Below are 18,957 nucleotides of genomic sequence, written 5' to 3' on the forward strand. Positions count from 1 at the left end.
GCAACCCCACCTAAAAAAGTTAGATGCCTTGTTGATAGCTGACCCACACTGATCACAGAGATGCTTTTTGACCCCACTGTGAAAGAGTTCATGTCGTTTTAAGTCACCTGACGTGGGGAAGCTTCTCCCACATTCTTTGCAGTATTTCAGTTTGTTGCCACTGTAACGGATTGCCGGGGCAAGCCGTGTGGAATTGTAGAAAGGGACCAAAAGGCGGCAGCTCTGGTGCAGGTGAGTGTTTATTTACAGGGGTGGGTGAGTACAAACAGCGGTGACGACAAAACATGAAACTGGAAACCTAAACTGGGAATCCTAATAAGATAAACCAGAAACGAGGATGCAGGGAGGTCCGGGGAAATACATACAGAGAGACGCAGGGAGACCGAGGGGTAACAACACAGACGAACCAGCAACTACCATAACAGAAGACACAACTTAAATACACTCAGAGAACACAGGGAGATCACACACAGGTGGGGAACACAGGTGACACTGATAAACATAACGAGACAGGGCAGGAGTGAACACAACACGACGCATACTGACGAGAGACTGTCAAAGTAAAACAGGAAGTACACAGAGGTTCAGACAAGAGGAGAGAGAGCACGGGAAGAACACAGACAGAACAGGCTGGGGGAAACATGGAATAAACACAAAGAGAGACGAGGGCTCATAAATACACAGAGGGGCACACAGGGGGTAAAAGTCAAAGGGAAAACACTTAGGGAACACCACAACAGGACACCTCAGAGAACATGGCCTAAATAAGGAGCAAAAATACAAGGAACCAAGAATACTGGGCCAACATGGCCCAGGACCATGACAGCCAGTGTGTTTCCGTTGATGTATTTTTAGGCCAGCTTGCTGACTGAAAGTCTAAAATACTTAGTCATTTGTTTAATTGTAATTTAGCATTATATAACTCACATATAAAACTATCAATTGTAATTTTAAATGGTTTAAAAGCATGTAGAAGAGCATATTTAGGCAAGTACATTTCTCCTTTTGTTATCAAGAAGCACAGACAAAAAGGAAAAAAAAACTGAATCATTGGTCATTGGTCCCCACCAATGCCAAAACAAAATCTACGCCCACTGTCTCTTCCATTGCTGTTTCACTCCAAACGTAACAAATGTCCAACTCAGACACTGTTCTCAATTTGCATTCACACACAGTGAAGTTGCAGCTTGTTGGGAACGCATCTCCATCCATCCAGTCATGATGATGGTGTTTTCTCCTTGCTGATGCCTTTTGCACATACTGCTGTTGCTGCTGGACCCCTCGCTGCTCAGGATACTGCTGCTGTCTCTAGACCTGCCATGTTGTTGCTTTTGGATCTGCATTTCGCGACAGTCAAGTGGAGGGTGCGTCTGTCCTCTCAGTAAGTGAGTGAGACAGTAGACAGTGGTGAGGAGGGCTGTGCGAAAGCAAAAACACATAAATATGCCTGACACCCATAAACAAAGCAGTATCTGGCTGCGGTTTAAAGACTTTTTTGTCTGTCTTGGTCTTGGTCTTGGTCTCGTCTCGACTTTGTCTCATCTTGGTCTTGGTCTCGTCTCGACTTCGTCTCATCTCGGTCTCGGTCTTGGTCTCATCTCGACTTCGTTTAAACTTCGTCTCATCTTGGTCTCGGTATTGGTCTCGTCTCGACTTCGTCTCGACTTGTTCTTAGTCTTGTCTTGGTCTCGATACCCTCTGGTCTTGGTCTTGGTTTAGGCGGTCTTGACTGCAAGTCTAGTTGCACCAGTGGTGCCATGAGCAGTATCTATCTGCTGCTCATCAGCTGCTATGCCGTGGTTATTGTCACAATGTGGTGTATTTGGACCACTCAATCCTAAGTGGATATGGATATGATCCAGGATTGGATGTTTTGTATAAAATTTGAAAGGAACAATTGTTCCTTTCCCCTTTGCTGTGTACTCTGCTGATGCTGTTTTCAAAACCTACCACACTCATGTACAGTATCAGTGTCACACTGAGATATTTCAAAGATAATAATAATACATTTTATTTGAAAGCGCCTTTCAAAACACTCAAGGTCACTGTACACATTAGAATAAAAAGCAAGATAAAAGCAAGCAGTTCACACAATCGTAAAAGCATAAGACATAAACTAATAAAAGAGCAGAGTGGGAGGTTATGTGGGATAAGCTATTTTGAACAAGTGAGTTTTGAGTTGGGACTAAAAGAGAGAGAAGGAAGAGATGTTTCTTAAATCAGGAGGTCGGGAATTCCAGAGTCGTGGAGCAGAGCAGCTGAAAGCCCTGCTCCCCATGGTGGCAAGACGGGGGGAGGGGACGGAGAGTGAAAGGGAAGAAGTAGATCTGAGACAACGAGATGGGGCGGTGATCTTAACCAGATCAGAGAGATATGGAGGGGAGAGATGATGAATAGCCTTAAATGTGTGCAAGAGTATTTTGAAATTGATGCCATATTTGACCGGGAGCCAGTGAAGCTGCTGCAGGACAGGAGTGATGTGGTGGATAGAAGAGGTCCTGGTGATGATACAGGCAGCAGAGTTCTGGACGCGTTGGAGCTTGTGGATGGATTTTTGAGTATAAAAATAAGCTGAATAAATACAAATAAAGGGAAAGAGCTGTCCAAACCTCTGTCTCTGACCATCTGTGTTAACACCTGAAATCGGAAACATGTAAATGTAACAAACATGTTAAAACATAAGAAATCAGGAAGGGGCAAAAAAAGCATTTTGCTAAAAAAAGATTTAGAGCAGAAGTTTTTAAAATGAAGATATATTGCATTTATTTACAATTAAAAACACACAGAGCAGAAAGTGTGTTACTGTTTTACATCCACAGACACACAAGAAAAGAAGCAGGCAACATGAGGTCAAGTTATGACAATTTTATTTTTGTATGTCAGTACATGTATTCAGAATAGAGTTTTTGAAAAACAAACAAACGTCCCAAGTAAAGTTTGGGGGGATTTTTGTGAAAGAAAGGTTGAGAGAGGGGGAAGGAGGAAGATGCTGCTGGGTCAGTTCTTTCTCAGCAGTCTGCTCCAGAATCCCCTCCTGTCCTCGGCTTGCTTTTCTTTTGCTTTCAGCTCTTTTAAGGTTTTGTTGAGCTGCTCCTCGGCATCTTTAAATGTTTCTTTCAGCTGCTGTTTGGCCAGTTTCCCTTTGTGTTTGAGGAGCTCTTTAGCTTCCTTTTTGTGCTTTTGTATTTCTTTAAGTTCATCTTTGCAGCCTTTCTTGGTCACCGTCGTTTCTTTCTTCAATACCTTCAACTCAATTTTCTCTTCTGCAAGTTCCTCTTGCACTTTCATCAGTTCCTTCTTCATGTTTTGAGTGTAACTCTTTGTATCTTCCATTTCTTTCTTTGCTTCCTGTATTTTAATTTTCTCTTCCTCCAACACTTTTTGAGCTTCCAAAAATTCTTTCTTCATATTTTCAATCTCATATTCTGCCTTGTGTTTACATTTTTTCTCCTCTTCAAGTTGTTGCTTCACATCCAGTAATTCCTGCAATACTACTTCAGTTTCAAACTTTGAATTTTTAGCTTCTCCTCTTGATTTTTCTGCCTCTTCTTTTAATTTGACATTTTCAGCCTGTATCATTTGAAATTTAAAATGAATCAGCTGTACTGTATTGTGAGGTGAAGCACTCGCCGATCCTCTTCTCGATCTCCCTTGATTCATTTTGGCCTTTTAAACAAAGGAACCAACGTTTTGTAGAGGAGTGAAGTGAAGTTTTCGATGTTTCTTCGTCAGCTGTCATTTGTCCTGCACAGAGATGCTGCTGTAGATGTGTCTCTAGCTGTGTCTGGATACAATGAAACATGCTGTAACTAAGTGCTTGTGTTGCACAGTTCTACTAAACATTCCATTTCATGCATGCTCCGCCCACATGGTCAGGAATGTCAGGTGCTGCATCTCCAAATGCTGCTCCTGTTGCCTAGCAATAACAGCTGTTTACTTTTTGGGGTCTGGTTCATTGTTTAATAAAGAAAACATGTCCAAGTATTGGGTGCTGAGGCTCAGCGCATATTCTAGCCTGCTGTGTGGGTGGGCAGCTAGAAATCACTGGTGGGCAACATGAGTGAGGAGAAAACTGGAGCAGCCAAGCAGGGAGCTGCAGGTTGCTGGTTTGAGTCTCTGTTCAGATGCTGGTGTCTCCTCTCTCTGAGATGTCTGCAAACAGTCCCAGATAAAACAATAAGGATAATAAACAAACACGTGACTAAAATAACAATTATGACTCTGATGTGTTTCATGTGTAGCAGGATGGCCTCTATACAGCAGTCGCTGCAAGCATCCACATCGCCACACTTACTATTCTTTAAGCAGGCGTGCTGGGCTCCTCCTAAGGAAAGTTTGAAACTTCATTTCCTTCATGCTGGTGAACTTTTTACCAAATATTTTCATCAAAGCTTCTCCATCACTGACAGGGATTGTTTGGATCTTCACACTCATCTCCACCAACCCTAAAAAATGAGTCTCACTTTGCTCATATAATGCCAGGAGTGTCTCCATATTCCACAAAAGTCTATGCAAACATGTAACAGTATCCCATATTCATAGAAATATTATTGATATTATAACAAAAGCTGTCACCAACACAATTGTCCCAAGTGCTTTTTTTAAACAGGATTTTCAACCAGAGGATTTCCCTATAGCTTAATTTTTTTTAATATTTTGTACACAACAACAGAATCATTTCAGAAAAACTCAAAATGACTGGTGTCAATATTATTTGCCCCACAAAAAAGGTCGCATATAAAAAAAAATTGCAAATATTGCACAGTTGAAAAAAAAAGCACTACAGCTCAGTTGTTCCCGCCCTCCTTTGTCCTCCTGTTTCCCCTCCCTCTCCCCTCCAACGAGGAGTTTGATGGTGTTACGGATTCAAATATTGGGGATGGATACAAGAGGAAATACCAAAAAAACCAAAAACCGGGTTGAGTCAAACGATGATTTTAATGATCACACGCGTGGGAGATGGACACCGTACGCAGACAGCATCAGATCTCAAAATGGTCGAGCATTGATCAAACTCTTATAGCCTCTAGTGGCCCCCACCTAATCATAAAAGCCTAAACATTCACATCCTTTCTCTCACACAGCGCCTAAGCTATGACCTTGGCTCCCTGTTTATCTGCTCCTGCTGAGATGGGGCAGAAAACCTCTCCAGTATGTTCTGTTCTCTTCTAATCAGACAAATAAGGCGATGACTTTCTGCGAACAGTATTTCTTATAACTCAGCAGTATAATGCATCATAAAACAATATCATTCATTCACAATAAATCAGCAGTCTAATGTAATGCAAATCAGTTTAACAAATGCAATAGTTATCACCTTCTTCTAATTCAGGAGAATAATGCAAACTAAAACTACATAATAATTCACAATCTTCAATTAGGGGTCTAACATGGCATAAAATAATATTATAATCCCACACTGGCAAACTTCTCCCGATGTTTCCACTGAAGGGGTTGGAAGCTAAAAAGCGCTGAAGGTTAGGTTTGGAGTAAATCATGGATGTGTGCACGTGTTTGTGTGCAGCTTGTAGTGCAAACGTGCGTGCAGAATTCATGTAGACATGTGTAACTGGTCGTTTTGAGGTAGAAGAGAGTGATGCGCGGTCAAGCTGGTAGTTGAAAGTGTCAGTCAGAGTAGAAGAGCATTGTGTAAAAATGCAAGTAATAACAGAAAAGTGCAAGTCAGTAATCGCATCACCCTGAAAAACCTGAGTAAGGAGTGCAGCTCCTGATGAAAGGAGGAGCACTGAAAACCAGGAAATGGTGTTTCTGGAACAGTCTGATGACTGAAGCTGGATGTTTGAAGTCTCAGTGAACTGCTTGTCTTTTCCCCACAGCTCCTCCCTCAGCGATGTATATGGCTATATGTTATGAACAATGTGCTGATGTCCGTATCAGGTAACAAACAGCGTGACACAAATGGAGAACATTGTGTCCACTCGATAATATGCTGCTCTAAAAAGGCTCCATCCTGCAGGGAAGTCGGCCCAGCTTTACTCGCACAGCCTGCCAGCTCTGTTTGAACAGAAAGGACATCTGCACAAGAAACACAGCAGCCTGTCGCTCAGCACCAACCGCCTCACTGAGCGGATCGGTCTCAGGTACGACACGCCATCACAGATGCAGGGAAACAGGAGCTGTAGGTGCAGCAGTATTAATAATGTCATGTATGATGCTACCACCTGATTTTGAGGAAGGAGGATACTGTAAACCCAATTTTGTCTGCTTGTTCTGACCTGGATATTCTCTGTTGGCCACAGAAAGTTTGCCATATCTGTAAAGATTCCTGACACTAAAGGTTGTAGGAGGTGCAGTGTAGGTAAGCAATGCCGAGTTACTCTGGTCAGTCTGTTTGTTCACGGAGAACAACTGCAGACACTTAGTCCTGCTCTCTCTGTTTCAGCAAGAAACCCATACACAGATAGCACATTTCTGTGCGGGGCTGTCCCATCTGGCCTGGTTTTACTCTTGTGGTATGAGCCTCTTCAGAAGTTCATGCATCTAAAGGTTTGTACAGATATGTCGAACTTGCCACCTGAATAAATGTCTTCCTTTCTAACTCTAACCGGATTTCCACAATGCAAACTGTGCTACAGGAACAGTGTTATCAGCACACAGTTCAACGCCAGCATGCACCATTAGATCACATAGCAGACTAATTGACAGGTTTTTTGTGAATGTCTCGCACATTTCATGAAGATAATGTATGTACTGTGAGAACAGAGCTCTGTGTTAAGCCTGTCTGCAGTCCTAACACAGTGCTGCTTGGAGAAACACGCCTGTGTCACAACATTAAGGAAAAGTGGCATCAGTCCAAAGACATGCAGTTGGGGACAGGTTCATTGGAAACGCTAAATTGCCCATAGGTGTGAATGTGTGCGAATGGTTGTCTGTGTCTATGTGCTAGCCCTGCCACAGACTGGGACCTGTCGAGGGTGCACCCCGCCTCTCGCCCTAAGACAGCTGGGACAGGCTCCAGCCCACCGCCACCCTGAAAAAGGATAAGCGGAAGCAGACGGATGGACGGATGCTTGGATGGATGGACAGATGGATGGATGGATGGCTGGATGGATGGCTGGATGGACGGCTGGATGGATGGATGGATGGCTGGATAGACGGCTGGATGGGTGGATGGATGGATGGATGGATGGACGGCTGGATGGATGGGTGGATGGATGGATGGATGGATGGATGGATGGACGGCTGGATGGATGGGTGGATGGATGGATGGATGGGTGGATGGATCGACGGCTGAATGGATGGATGGGTGGATGGATGGATGGACGGCAGGATGGACGGACGGGTGGATGGATGGATGGATGGCTGGATGGGTGGGTGGATGGACGGACGGACGGGTGGATGGATGGATGGGTGGATGGATGGATGGATGGATGGATGGATGGACAGGCGGATGGATGGAAGGATGGATGGATGGATAGATGGACGGCTGTATGGATGGATGGATGGATGGACGGCAGGATGGACGGACGGGTGGATGGATGGATGGATGGACGGCTGGATGGATGGATGGATGGATGGATGGACGGCTGTATGGATGGATGGATGGATGGACGGCAGGATGGACGGACGGGTGGATGGATGGATGGATGGACGGCTGGATGGATGGATGGGTGGATGGATCGACGGCTGAATGGATGGATGGGTGGATGGATGGGTGGATGGATGGATGGACGGCAGGATGGACGGACGGGTGGATGGATGGATGGATGGATGGATGGGTGGATGGATGGATGGATGGACGGCTGGATGGATGGATGGATGGATGGATGGACGGCTGGATGGATGGGTGGATGGATGGGTGGATGGATCGAAGGCTGAATGGATGGGTGGGTGGATGGATGGGTGGATGGATGGATGGATGGATGGGTGGATGGATGGACGGCAGGATGGATGGACGGATGGGTGGATGGATGGAAGAATGGGTGGACGGATGGATGGGTGGGTGGATGAATCGACGGCTGAATGGATGGGTGGGTGTATGGGTGGACGGATGGATGGATGGATGGGTGGGTGGATGGACGGACGGACGGATGGACGGACGGACGGACGGACGGACGGGTGGATGGATGGATGGATGGCTGGATTGATGGCTGGATGGACGGCTGGATGGATGGATGGATGGACGGCTGGATAGACGGCTGGATGGGTGGATGGGTGGATGGATGGATGGATGGACGGCTGGATGGATGGGTGGATGGATGGATGGATGGATGGATGGATGGATGGGTGGATGGATGGATGGGTGGATGGATCGACGGCTGAATGGATGGATGGGTTGATGGGTGGATGGATGGATGGACGGCAGGATGGACGGACGGGTGGATGGATGGATGGATGGACGGCTGGATGGGTGGATGGATGGATCGAAGGCTGAATGGATGGGTGGGTGGATGGATGGGTGGATGGATGGATGGGTGGACGGATGGATGGGTGGGTGGATGGATCGACGGCTGAATGGATGGGTGGGTGGATGGGTGGACGGATGGATGGATGGGTGGGTGGGATGGATGGACGGACGGACGGGGACGGGTGGATGGATGGATGGATGGATGGATGGATGGATGGATGGATGGACGGATGGATGGGTGGACGGGTGGATGGATGGGTGGATGGCATCGGTTTATCTTTAATCTCAAGATTTACTAATCATACAAGAATTCTGTTGTGCTGTTTTGGACGGTTGTATGAACAGGTTCAGCTCAGGTTTAACAAGCATCACTTAACCATCATGAGAATTTATTTAGTTTAATTTTGTTTCCTTGGTGACTGTTTCACAGCAACTCGCCATCAGGCTCCCAGATTCTCTTCCGATATTTGAACTGTTGGTGTTGGCAACAGATGAGTTTCCTCAGCTGTGTGTTGGAGTGAGAGACTGTAGTAATGATAAACCACCAACTGGCCAACAGCTCAGGTTTGATATTATAAAGCTGAACGGCCCTCCTGTTCCAGTGCCAGGTAGGACCGTTTCTGAATTTCTCTGCTGACTTCCTGAAGCTTCAAGCTTCAACTTGTTTCAACAAGCTTCCTTCTTTCCGTGCGTCAGGAGATAGTGGAGCACTCAGAGCCGTGCAGGTAACCCAGCTGGACCGAGACACTGTTCTCATCACCTTGGAAAGTAAGTCCCCTCGCATATTGTGAATCCTTCAAATGTCTTTCATGCTCATTCTCAATCTGTGTACCGTTTGGACAGGAACTGTAAAGATCGTGAACCTGCAAGGACTTCCATCCAGACAGCTGGCTGCAGAAATAGTCTTTGACTTCCCCATTGAAACACTAGGTAGAAATAATGATGTGACAAACAGAGTGAATGAGAGCTGATGTGTGTCCTGAAAGCTGAGTGACACCTCCTGTTCTGTCAGTCTGCTTGCAGGATAGTGTGCTGGCGTTCTGGAAGCATGGCCTCAAAGGGAGGAGTTTCCATTCAGATGAGGTGATGAACTAGTAAATTCATCCAACGTTGGCTGAGCTCGTATCATGTGCTTATCATATTTGTTCTAAGTCATTACACATGTGAATTTTCACTTTATGTGCAGGTAACACAAGAAATTACAGATGAGAGTCGTGTGTTCAGAGTTCTGGGAACAAACAGGTATGTTAACAGTATGCTGACAAGAGCTATCAATCACTGTGAGAAACTAGTAATCCTAGTACATCAGAAGTAATCAGGATAGTATTTTTCTTGATACTATTGCTAATAGACCTGGAAGTGATTTTCAGAGTAGCACGTAGAAGTAGCATGAATACTACTAGCATTAATGGTAGCATTAAAGCAGGAGTCACACTAGAGTGTTTGTTCTGTTGGTTACTCAGATCCAAGGATTTAGGAAATGCAGCCTATGTGTTTGCATGCAGCCCTCCAAAAAAACCAGCCATTAAAGTTACCAACTACCATCTACCTGACACTTTGTACAGAAAACTACTTTCCTTAGTGCTAATTTTCTTTATGCTAGTGCCAAATCACAACAATAGTCACTTCAAGACACTGTATATTGTAAGGTAAAGGCCCTGCAATTATGGTGCACAAAGGTGAAAGACTCCCTTTTAGCAGGTGAAAACCTGAACCAGGCTGGGGGAGGGGCGGGCATCTGCTGCGATTGGTTGGGGGGGTGAGAGGAGGAAGACGGGACAAAGACAATCTGGGGAAGAGAGCCAGAGAATATTCTCAACTAATGATTGAATGCAGAGAGGTGTATAAACAGATAGTGAGTGAAAAGGGCGACTGAAGAAGAAACACTTGGTGCATCACGGGAACCCGCCAGCAGCCTAGACTTAGGCTAACTAAGGGAGGATTCAGGGAAGAAAGGAAAGTTGTAATCCTAATGTAAAAGTAGAGAGGGTGTCTGTCTCCCAAACCCAAACTGGAAGCTGGTTCCACAGAAGTGGTGGCTGTAGCTCAGGTGGGGGAGCAGGTCACCTACTCCCCGTCTACATGCCAGATATCCTGCATGAAAGCTGCTCTCCGGTGCATCCGTCAGAGTATGAATGGGTGTGAACGGGTGAATGAGGCAAGCTTTGAGTGCTCAGAGTAGAAAAGCACTATATAAGAACCGATCCATTTACCATTTACCAAGAGGGGCCTGGAAACCGAAGGGTCTGGCTCCCATTTTACTTTTAAATACTCGGAGCGAAGTGCTCTAATGGGGTGATAAGGTACTATAAGGTCATTAAGATAAGACAGGGCCTGATTATTCAAAACCTTTTATGTGAGGATTTTGAAGACATGTGTAACTGGTCATTTTGAGGTAGAAGAGAGTGATGCGCGGTCAAGCTGGTAGTTGAAAGTGTCAGTCAGAGTAGAAGAGCATTGTGTAAAAATGCAAGTAATAACAGAAAAGTGCAAGTCATTAATCGCATCACCCTGAAAAAGCTGAGTAAGGAGTGCAGCTCCTGATGAAAGGAGGAGCACTGAAAACCAGGAAATGGTGTTTCTGGAACAGTCTGATGACTGAAGCTGGATGTTTGAAGTCTCAGTGAACTGCTTGTCTTTTCCCCACAGCTCCTCCCTCAGCGATGTATATGGCTATATGTTATGAACAATGTGCTGATGTCCGTATCAGGTAACAAACAGCGTGGCACAAACGGAGAACATTGTGTCCACTCGATAATATGCTGCTCTAAAAAGGCTCCATCCTGCAGGGAAGTCGGCCCAGCTTTACTCGCACAGCCTGCCAGCTCTGTTTGAACAGAAAGGACATCTGCACAAGAAACACAGCAGCCTGTCGCTCAGCACCAACCGCCTCACTGAGCGGATCAGTCTCAGGTACGACACGCCATCACAGATGCAGGGAAACAGGAGCTGTAGGTGCAGCAGTATTAATAATGTCATGTATGACGCTACCACCTGATTTTGAGGAAGGAGGATACTGTAAACCCAATTTTGTCTGCTTGTTCTGACCTGGATATTCTCTGTTGGCCACAGAAAGTTTGCCATATCTGTAAAGATTCCTGACACTAAAGGTTGTAGGAGGTGCAGTGTAGGTAAGCAGTGCAGAGTTACTCTGGTCAGTCTGTTTGTTCACGGAGAACAACTGCAGACACTTAGTCCTGCTCTCTCTGTTTCAGCAAGAAACCCATACACAGATAGCACATTTCTGTGCGGGGCTGTCCCATCTGGCCTGGTTTTACTCTTGTGGTATGAGCCTCTTCAGAAGTTCATGCATCTAAAGGTTTGTACAGATATGTCGAACTTGCCACCTGAACAAATGTCTTCCTTTCTAACTCTAACCCGATTTCCACAATGCAAACCAGCCATTAGACCTGAATTACATAAAAGTAGACAGACAGCATATCAAAATCTGAAGAATGCATTGTTTTTTTTAATAACATATGCATACTTTTTATTCAAGCCCAACAAGATTTTAGAGACTAAATAAAAGAAACGTTGTATAAACGGCGTCCAAAAACACCAACAGCACCTTCTCTGGGTCCAAGCTCGTGTAACTGAATGGTTACCATGTGTTTTCTGTGCTACAGGAACAGTGTTATCAGCACACAGTTCAACGCCAGCATGCACCATTAGATCACATAGCAGACTAATTGACAGGTTTTTTGTGAATGTCTCGCACATTTCATGAAGATAATGTATGTACTGTGAGAACAGAGCTCTGTGTTAAGCCTGTCTGCAGTCCTAACACAGTGCTGCTTGGAGAAACACGCCTGTGTCACAACATTATGGAAAAGTGGCATCAGTCCAAAGACGTGCAGTTAGGGGACAGGTTCATTGGAAACGCTAAATTGCCCATAGGTGTGAATGTGTGCGAATGGTTGTCTGTGTCTATGTATTAACCCTGCCACAGACTGGGACCTGTTCAGGGTGCACCCCGCCTGTTGTGATATTTTGATACCATGGTACCATTTACAGGATATTGTTTTATAGTGATATTATACAGGAAAACTGTTACTCAATAGTTGTTTTTCTCTTTCTCTCTGACCCAAGAATTGATGTGTAAGACTCACAGGCTGGTACCCCAAGGTCGAAAATACCACAGAGACGAGACCACTTCCTTACTCCCATCTTCCCTTCCTTATCTTTTAGAAAAGAGCTTGTTAAAGGCCAGGTGGTTTGTTTCAGAATTCACTAATGAAAGAACTCTGTATTCTATGTCTAGGAGTGTATTTTGCTGGGATAATCATAAATTGTAGCTGAACTGATAAACTATACAAAGGATACTTCTTTGCTCAGAGGGCAGGAAGACTCTTCCTTATTTGGTCTGTACCGGTTTGAACTGAGAACCTGCTGACACACGAACCTTTTTTTCCTCTATATAAACTGTTGTATACTGAATAAACCTTTGAGTTGATTTTGGAAGAGCAACCTGAAGCAGTTTCTGTGTCATTTTGTTCTCCCAAGCTACTCCCGGCGCTGTAACTAACCTGCTGAACGGCATACCTGAGCTTACTTTGAATAATTAATTTTATACAGAACTCTGCTTATCGGTGCTCACGCCTTGGAGGAAACCCGATCCACGGAGAAACCCGGGACGGAGATTTCTTTCAACTTTGGTGTCAGAAGTGGGATCCGCTGACGAAGGTAAATACACGTCTTTAATATTTATATGGGACTGTATTATACCTCTCTCAGTGATCGATCCATAATGAAACGGGATATGCTGACGAAGTTTCACTTAGTGATCCAGAGAGATACACTGACGACTTCCTTAGTCCCCGAATAAAGTAAATTAAAAGCAGAGAGACACAGGAAGTTGCCTGTTGTCTTGCGAGAAGTTGCTCGTTAAGTGAGAAGTTGCTCACCCAAAAAAATAAATAAATAGATAAAAATTGCTAGCTAGCGATAAAATTTAAAGTAACCTCAGCTGTGCCGCAGCAAAATACTAACATAAATCCTTCAAGCGTGTAAACCCCTCTGGAAATCACTGAACATCGGTCGAACATCGAACATCGAACAGAATAATTCAAAGACCACAGACAGGTCCGATAAAAAAATCGAAATTACCTGTAAAACCAAAAATTAATAAAATAAAATATAAAATCACAAATAACGGCTCAGTACAACTCCCACTTCCGGTTACGTGTAACCCACGTCCGCGAATCGGTGAAGACTTCCATGATTACGTATCCAGAACATGCGGAAGTGCTTACGTGACTGACTTTGTTTACAACTTAAGAACTGTAAGTTCAATGCATTCTAATTTATTTCCGGAACCCTATCCCGAACGATTATCGCCAGAAAACAGGTCAGTAAAACTGAAGGCCAGTGCAGATCTTTTCCCTACTACCACAAAAGCTAAAAGTGTTAAGATGATGTTGAATTTTGATGTTGAAGGCTCAGAGGAAAGTGAGAAACTAATGTATGCAGGATCATCCGCTCCAGCACAGCCAGGAAGTTTCAGAGGACGGAAAGATAAGAGTAGAGATATGTGTTTTTGCTGTGGGAAGATAGGACATTGGTCTAGGGAGTGTCGATTTGCAGCTTCCAACAGGGCACACGCGCCTCGACCACAGAACGCAGTACAAGTTCCTGCCACTAGGCGTCAGCGGAGCTCTTCCAGTCAAGGTAACTGGCAACCACAAGAAGCACGCAATAATGGCTCCACATCTAGGCAGCCTTACAACCCGAATTTTAACCCACAAGGTAGACAAGCTAGAGGTGCAAATTTAGCTCAGTTTTCCAGCAGCCGCAGACACCCAGAGCAAAGATGAATTTGTGTATTTCATTTAACACAAAGGGTGAAATGTTTGCTGACACTGATAACAGCTATGTTTTCTCTGCCCTATGAACCGACATAATGGAGAGGGAACAGCCTCTGTGTCAGCTGGACGCCTCAGCAGAGAATGAACTCAACATCCTTTTTCTGGTATTCCACGTCACACACTGTGCCAAAAAAAAAAAAAAAAAAAAACAAAACAAAAAAAAAAAAAACATGTACAAATATAACAAGCCACACTTTTGTTTCTCTCACACTGTTCAACAGCATGATAACTGCTCACACAAGTGAAGGTCAAACAGTGATTTTGTCACATAACTCAGACATAGGTTATGACATAACTACACCATGTCGACACATAGATCTAACCTACCCTATCCACTGTACTATTTCTGCAGTTACGTTGCCAGCTGAATACCAGAATATGACATTATGGTCTAAAGGTGAGAATGATGTAGGATTTATTGACTGCACACCTTATCACGCACAGCTGAAAAACAACAAGCCAGTATATGTCAAGCAATGTCCCATTTCCGCCAAAAAAGCCTCAGCCCTAGATGTCATCATAGGAGATTTATTGACTACAGGAGTAATAAAGCCCACAGTATCTCCATATAATACTCCTGTCAATCCTGTGCCAAAGCCTAACAAACCTGGCGTATGGCGTTTCATACAAGACTTAAGGCAAATTAATGCAGTCATTATGCCTCTGCCACCTCTCAGACGTCCCCAGCATATTGACATCTATTCCATCCACGGCTACACATTTTACCGTGGTGGACCTGTGCTCCGCCTTTTTCTCAGTACCTGTGCATGAAGACACACAGCCGATATTTGCATTCACACATAGAAATAAGCAGTACACTTGGACTCGTTTGCCCCAAGGCATGATAGACAGCCCTGCGGCTTTCTCAATGGTGGTCCGTGCTACCCTGGACAGCTTCACTCCTCTGGAGGGCTGTACTGGATGACCTCCTCCTCTGTGCTCCGTGTGAGGAACTATGTCAAACTGCTACACACATGCTTCTCCAGCACCTCCAACAGACTGGCCACAAAGCATCAGCAAAGAAAATGCAGTACTGTCAGACTTCTGTTCAATATTTGGGATTCACACTGTCTCACGGAAAACGTTCCATGACTGCAGACAGGGTCAAAGCTGTGACCTCCGTCCCTCGGCCCACTACACAGAAGGAAATGCTGTCCTTCTTAGGCATGGTGAACTATTGCAGACAGTGGATACCAGACTGTTCTTTTCATGACCACATTCTGCGTGACTGTTGTAAAAAAGACAAGCCTCCTCGAATACTGTGGTCCACAGAAATGACTGCCTCTTTCAATTAAAGGGAGTGCTGACCTCCGCCACTCAAAGGTGCTGCCTGTGATTGTTCAGGGAATGCCGGCCTGCCTGAGGGCAGTAGCAGCTTGCTCTATCATGATAAGGGACTGCGAGAAGCTTACACTCTCACATGACACTATTCTACACACCAATCACCAGGTCACGACCATTGTAGCAAACATAACTACACAACATATGCAAATCTCACTATAAAAGCGAGCAGCACACCTGATTCACCAGCACATTTATTGATCCTATGCTGTGTTCTTCTGACCGACAGAATGGCTCAGACAGGCTTGACGATCATGACTGCATGACATGTATACAGGAATCCACAGCACCACGTCCAGATTTAGAGCAAACACCTATCCCAGACTCAGCCACGGTTTATGCGGACGGGTCCTGTTCAAGGCCGAATGACAACTCATTTCTTTGTGGCTATTCAGTGGTAACAGTGCCTGACATCATACTAGAGGCTCACTCATTACCATTTCACTCAGCACAAAAAGCAGAGCTCATGGCTTTAATACGCGCCTGTGAGCTCCATTTGGATAAGCGTGTGACAATTTACACAGACAACCGCTATGCGTTTGGCATCGCACATGACTTTGGCACATTGTGGAGACAAAGAGGATTTAGATCTGCTGATGGAAAATAGATTGCTAAATTCTGATTTTGTTCAAAGACTTTTTCAGGCTATACAGCTAACATCGGCCGTTGCAGTTGTAAAAACGAAAGGACACAGTACAGCTGACACAGACGAAGCAGGTAATGCTCTAGTAGACGTGACTGCCAAGGCTGCAGCTGCGTCACAGCTCCCACCTCCACAGGAAGTATTATCTGTGCCCCTACAGCTGCCACTTGTTACACTCCCAGACTATTTAGAAACAAATGTTGATTTAAACTTTATACAAGAGCAGGCCTCTGCATCTGATTACACCTATTGGGAGGATAATGACTGTACCTTAGATGACAGGGATGGCCTATACAAAATTTTGAGGGTTTGATTGCCCTCCCATATTCCCTGATGCCAGTCCTTGTCCGACATTTTCCCTGTGTGAGTCATGTCGGACAAAGAGGGGTAATAGGGGCAATAAAATCAAGATTTGTAATTGAGAAAACATCACATGCAGTAAAAAGCATATTAGCAACCTGTCTAACATGTGCACGAACTAATATAGGGAGACCAAAAGCGAAACATCAGCATTTACCACAACCAGATTTTCCATTTCATACATTATGACTCCATCTGCATGTAACCAAATTATCTCCATTTGAAATAAGACTATTTCCAACACCATGGTCAGCTTCCAGAGGGGCACCGGTAGTAGAAGGTGATGTATATTGCATTGTCCGACTATGTTCACAATCTGGTAGAAACACTGAATAATAACTATCAGAAAGTTTGTCTTTCTCAGCCTCTCCCCTCCACAGTTCCACCAGTGGAGACCAGGGGACGCGGTGTCGGTGAAGTCGCTAAAACCAAGGACACTCAGGGAGGCCGCGCGTTTTCCAGCCCCCAGACTGTACTGGCAGTGACGAAGAACCAGCATCCTCACAGACGGACAACCTCAGTGGACTCATGCCAGCAGGGTTAAGACCAGCCCAACCAGACCATCTCAGGCGTCGGATCAAGCAGACGACATCTCAGGCGAGCCAGCGCCCGGATCCAATTCACCTACACACACGCAATCACTGATTAACACACAACGTCTAAAAGAGCCACAGCAAGGTACTCAAACATCCAGCAGGAACAGAAAGCCAAAAGTACCACATGATGTCTAACCTGATAAAGCTAGACTCATTCCATCCTGATAATGGAGAAAATGAAATGCCCATTGTCATCAAACGGCGCTTATTATATGTCTCTCGAACCTGGGACCAGGCCAGGAGACGACCGAAGAACTGTTTTTCTTATATATTTAGGTTATTTATCATATCTATCGCATTAACTTTAGGATTTTTCTTTGCTATTTTGTATTGTAGACTGCAACCATGTTCACATTTCTGCAGGTCGTATTTTGCTGACAATACCTCATGCTCCATTTGGCAAGACACCAACCTAGTATGCTCCTTACGTTCCCTAAAATCAGTAAATGGCAACATAGACGCCACTAATAAACCATTTTATGCGCCCTCTAGAGCAGGAGTCAACTCCTGGTACGAAAATGCCAGAACAGCCGCTCGTGAATTAGGAAACAGTAACTGTTATGTCTGTTCAAAGGGTAATCCAGAACAGGTTATATTAGGATACCCCATATCCGGTTTCCCCCTCACTGAGGGACTAGAGAAAATCGGCAGAGATAATGCTCTCCTTAAAGACACTTTACAGTTGACTCTGAGCCCTCTCGATTGCCTACTTAGACACACACACACACACACCAACGCGAATTATTGAAGTTATCTAATGACACCGCAGGGACCTGCGCCCCAATGAAACGCCCCAAGAATAGGTTAAAACCCTCACTACCCCTAGGACGGATCCCTTTCCATTTTAATACTAGTATGATATGTCTGCGCAGACTAAAGTTAACTGGCCCAGACACCCACATAGATTATACAAAGGATAACTATACATTCTTCTCTGATTCCCCAGGTGCACGCTGTAATGAGACATGGCTAGCTGTCTCTGTGGCTGAAGTTTTATCATATCTGGAGGAACACACACACACAGTTCAAGTTCGAGCGGAGAATCGATCATTGTTCCCCCAGAGGGTGTCTTAAATGATACTGACTGGGGGGAGTTAGTTAAATCACACATGGTCACGCGCCTAACTAGAGCAATCCCTAACGGTTATTGGTTGTGCAACAATACTCTTAGACTAGCCTTACCTGTTAAATGGACCGGTACCTGTGGTCTAGTAACCGTTGATGTATGCTGTACTTTCATTCCCAATAATACCGCCCCTAACGGTTCATTCACACAAGCTATGAATAGACTTGAAGCATTGAAGATAGAACTAATTGCCAATACAGGCCATGGTCAGTGGCTAGATAAGTGGCTACAGGACACGTTTGGAAAATGGAAGGAACTAATTGTAGCCTTTGTAACCGTTGCCGCATGTTTTCGATAATTATTGTCTGTTGTGTGATACCATGTATACGCTCTCAGAATTTTTGATATTAAGCTTACTCGAAGGACTAGTTACATTTATGATTTGTTTCACATTTATGATTTGTCTTTATATTATGTTATTACATTCTGTCTTTATACTATGTTATCATTTCATGATAAAAGGAGGGAACTGTTGTGATATTTTGATACCATGGTACCATTTATAGTGATATATAAACAGGAAAAACAGTACCAAATAAGGACGGCGCCAGTTAATTACGGCGACTAGCTGTATTTCCCTCTGCCGGCCTCAACTCCTCTGGGGAAAGCTCTCTGAACGGGAACCCGCCAGAAGTTACTGATGTGTAAAGACGTCACCA

General features: G+C 44.7%; 2 protein-coding genes and 1 long non-coding RNA gene across 3 annotated transcripts; all 3 read left to right on the forward strand.

The window, feature by feature from the left end:
- The first annotated feature begins 5,572 nt into the window (after positions 1-5,572).
- Positions 5,573-9,694, forward strand: LOC120724468 (mitogen-activated protein kinase kinase kinase kinase 5-like). The gene is made up of 8 exons (XM_040016660.1): positions 5,573-5,898; positions 5,978-6,319; positions 6,404-6,507; positions 8,799-8,976; positions 9,065-9,136; positions 9,212-9,298; positions 9,381-9,451; positions 9,555-9,694. Exons 3-8 carry the CDS (start codon positions 6,496-6,498, stop codon positions 9,681-9,683), a joined length of 549 nt encoding a protein of 182 aa, XP_039872594.1. The 5' UTR covers positions 5,573-5,898; positions 5,978-6,319; positions 6,404-6,495; the 3' UTR covers positions 9,684-9,694.
- A 1,182-nt stretch (positions 9,695-10,876) lies between these two features.
- LOC120724465 (mitogen-activated protein kinase kinase kinase kinase 2-like) lies at positions 10,877-12,040 on the forward strand. The gene is made up of 5 exons (XM_040016658.1): positions 10,877-11,078; positions 11,158-11,281; positions 11,441-11,499; positions 11,584-11,725; positions 11,995-12,040. Exons 1-5 carry the CDS (start codon positions 11,051-11,053, stop codon positions 12,038-12,040), a joined length of 399 nt encoding a protein of 132 aa, XP_039872592.1. The 5' UTR covers positions 10,877-11,050.
- A 1,355-nt stretch (positions 12,041-13,395) lies between these two features.
- On the forward strand, positions 13,396-18,540 carry LOC120724466. The gene is made up of 2 exons (XR_005693924.1): positions 13,396-14,336; positions 16,208-18,540. It is a non-coding gene; the product is annotated as an uncharacterized LOC120724466 (long non-coding RNA).
- The last annotated feature ends 417 nt before the right edge of the window (positions 18,541-18,957 follow it).

The sequence above is a fragment of the Simochromis diagramma genome, unplaced genomic scaffold (assembly GCF_900408965.1).
Source record: "Simochromis diagramma unplaced genomic scaffold, fSimDia1.1 OVJJ01000686.1, whole genome shotgun sequence".
Taxonomy (NCBI): Eukaryota; Metazoa; Chordata; class Actinopteri; order Cichliformes; family Cichlidae; genus Simochromis; species Simochromis diagramma.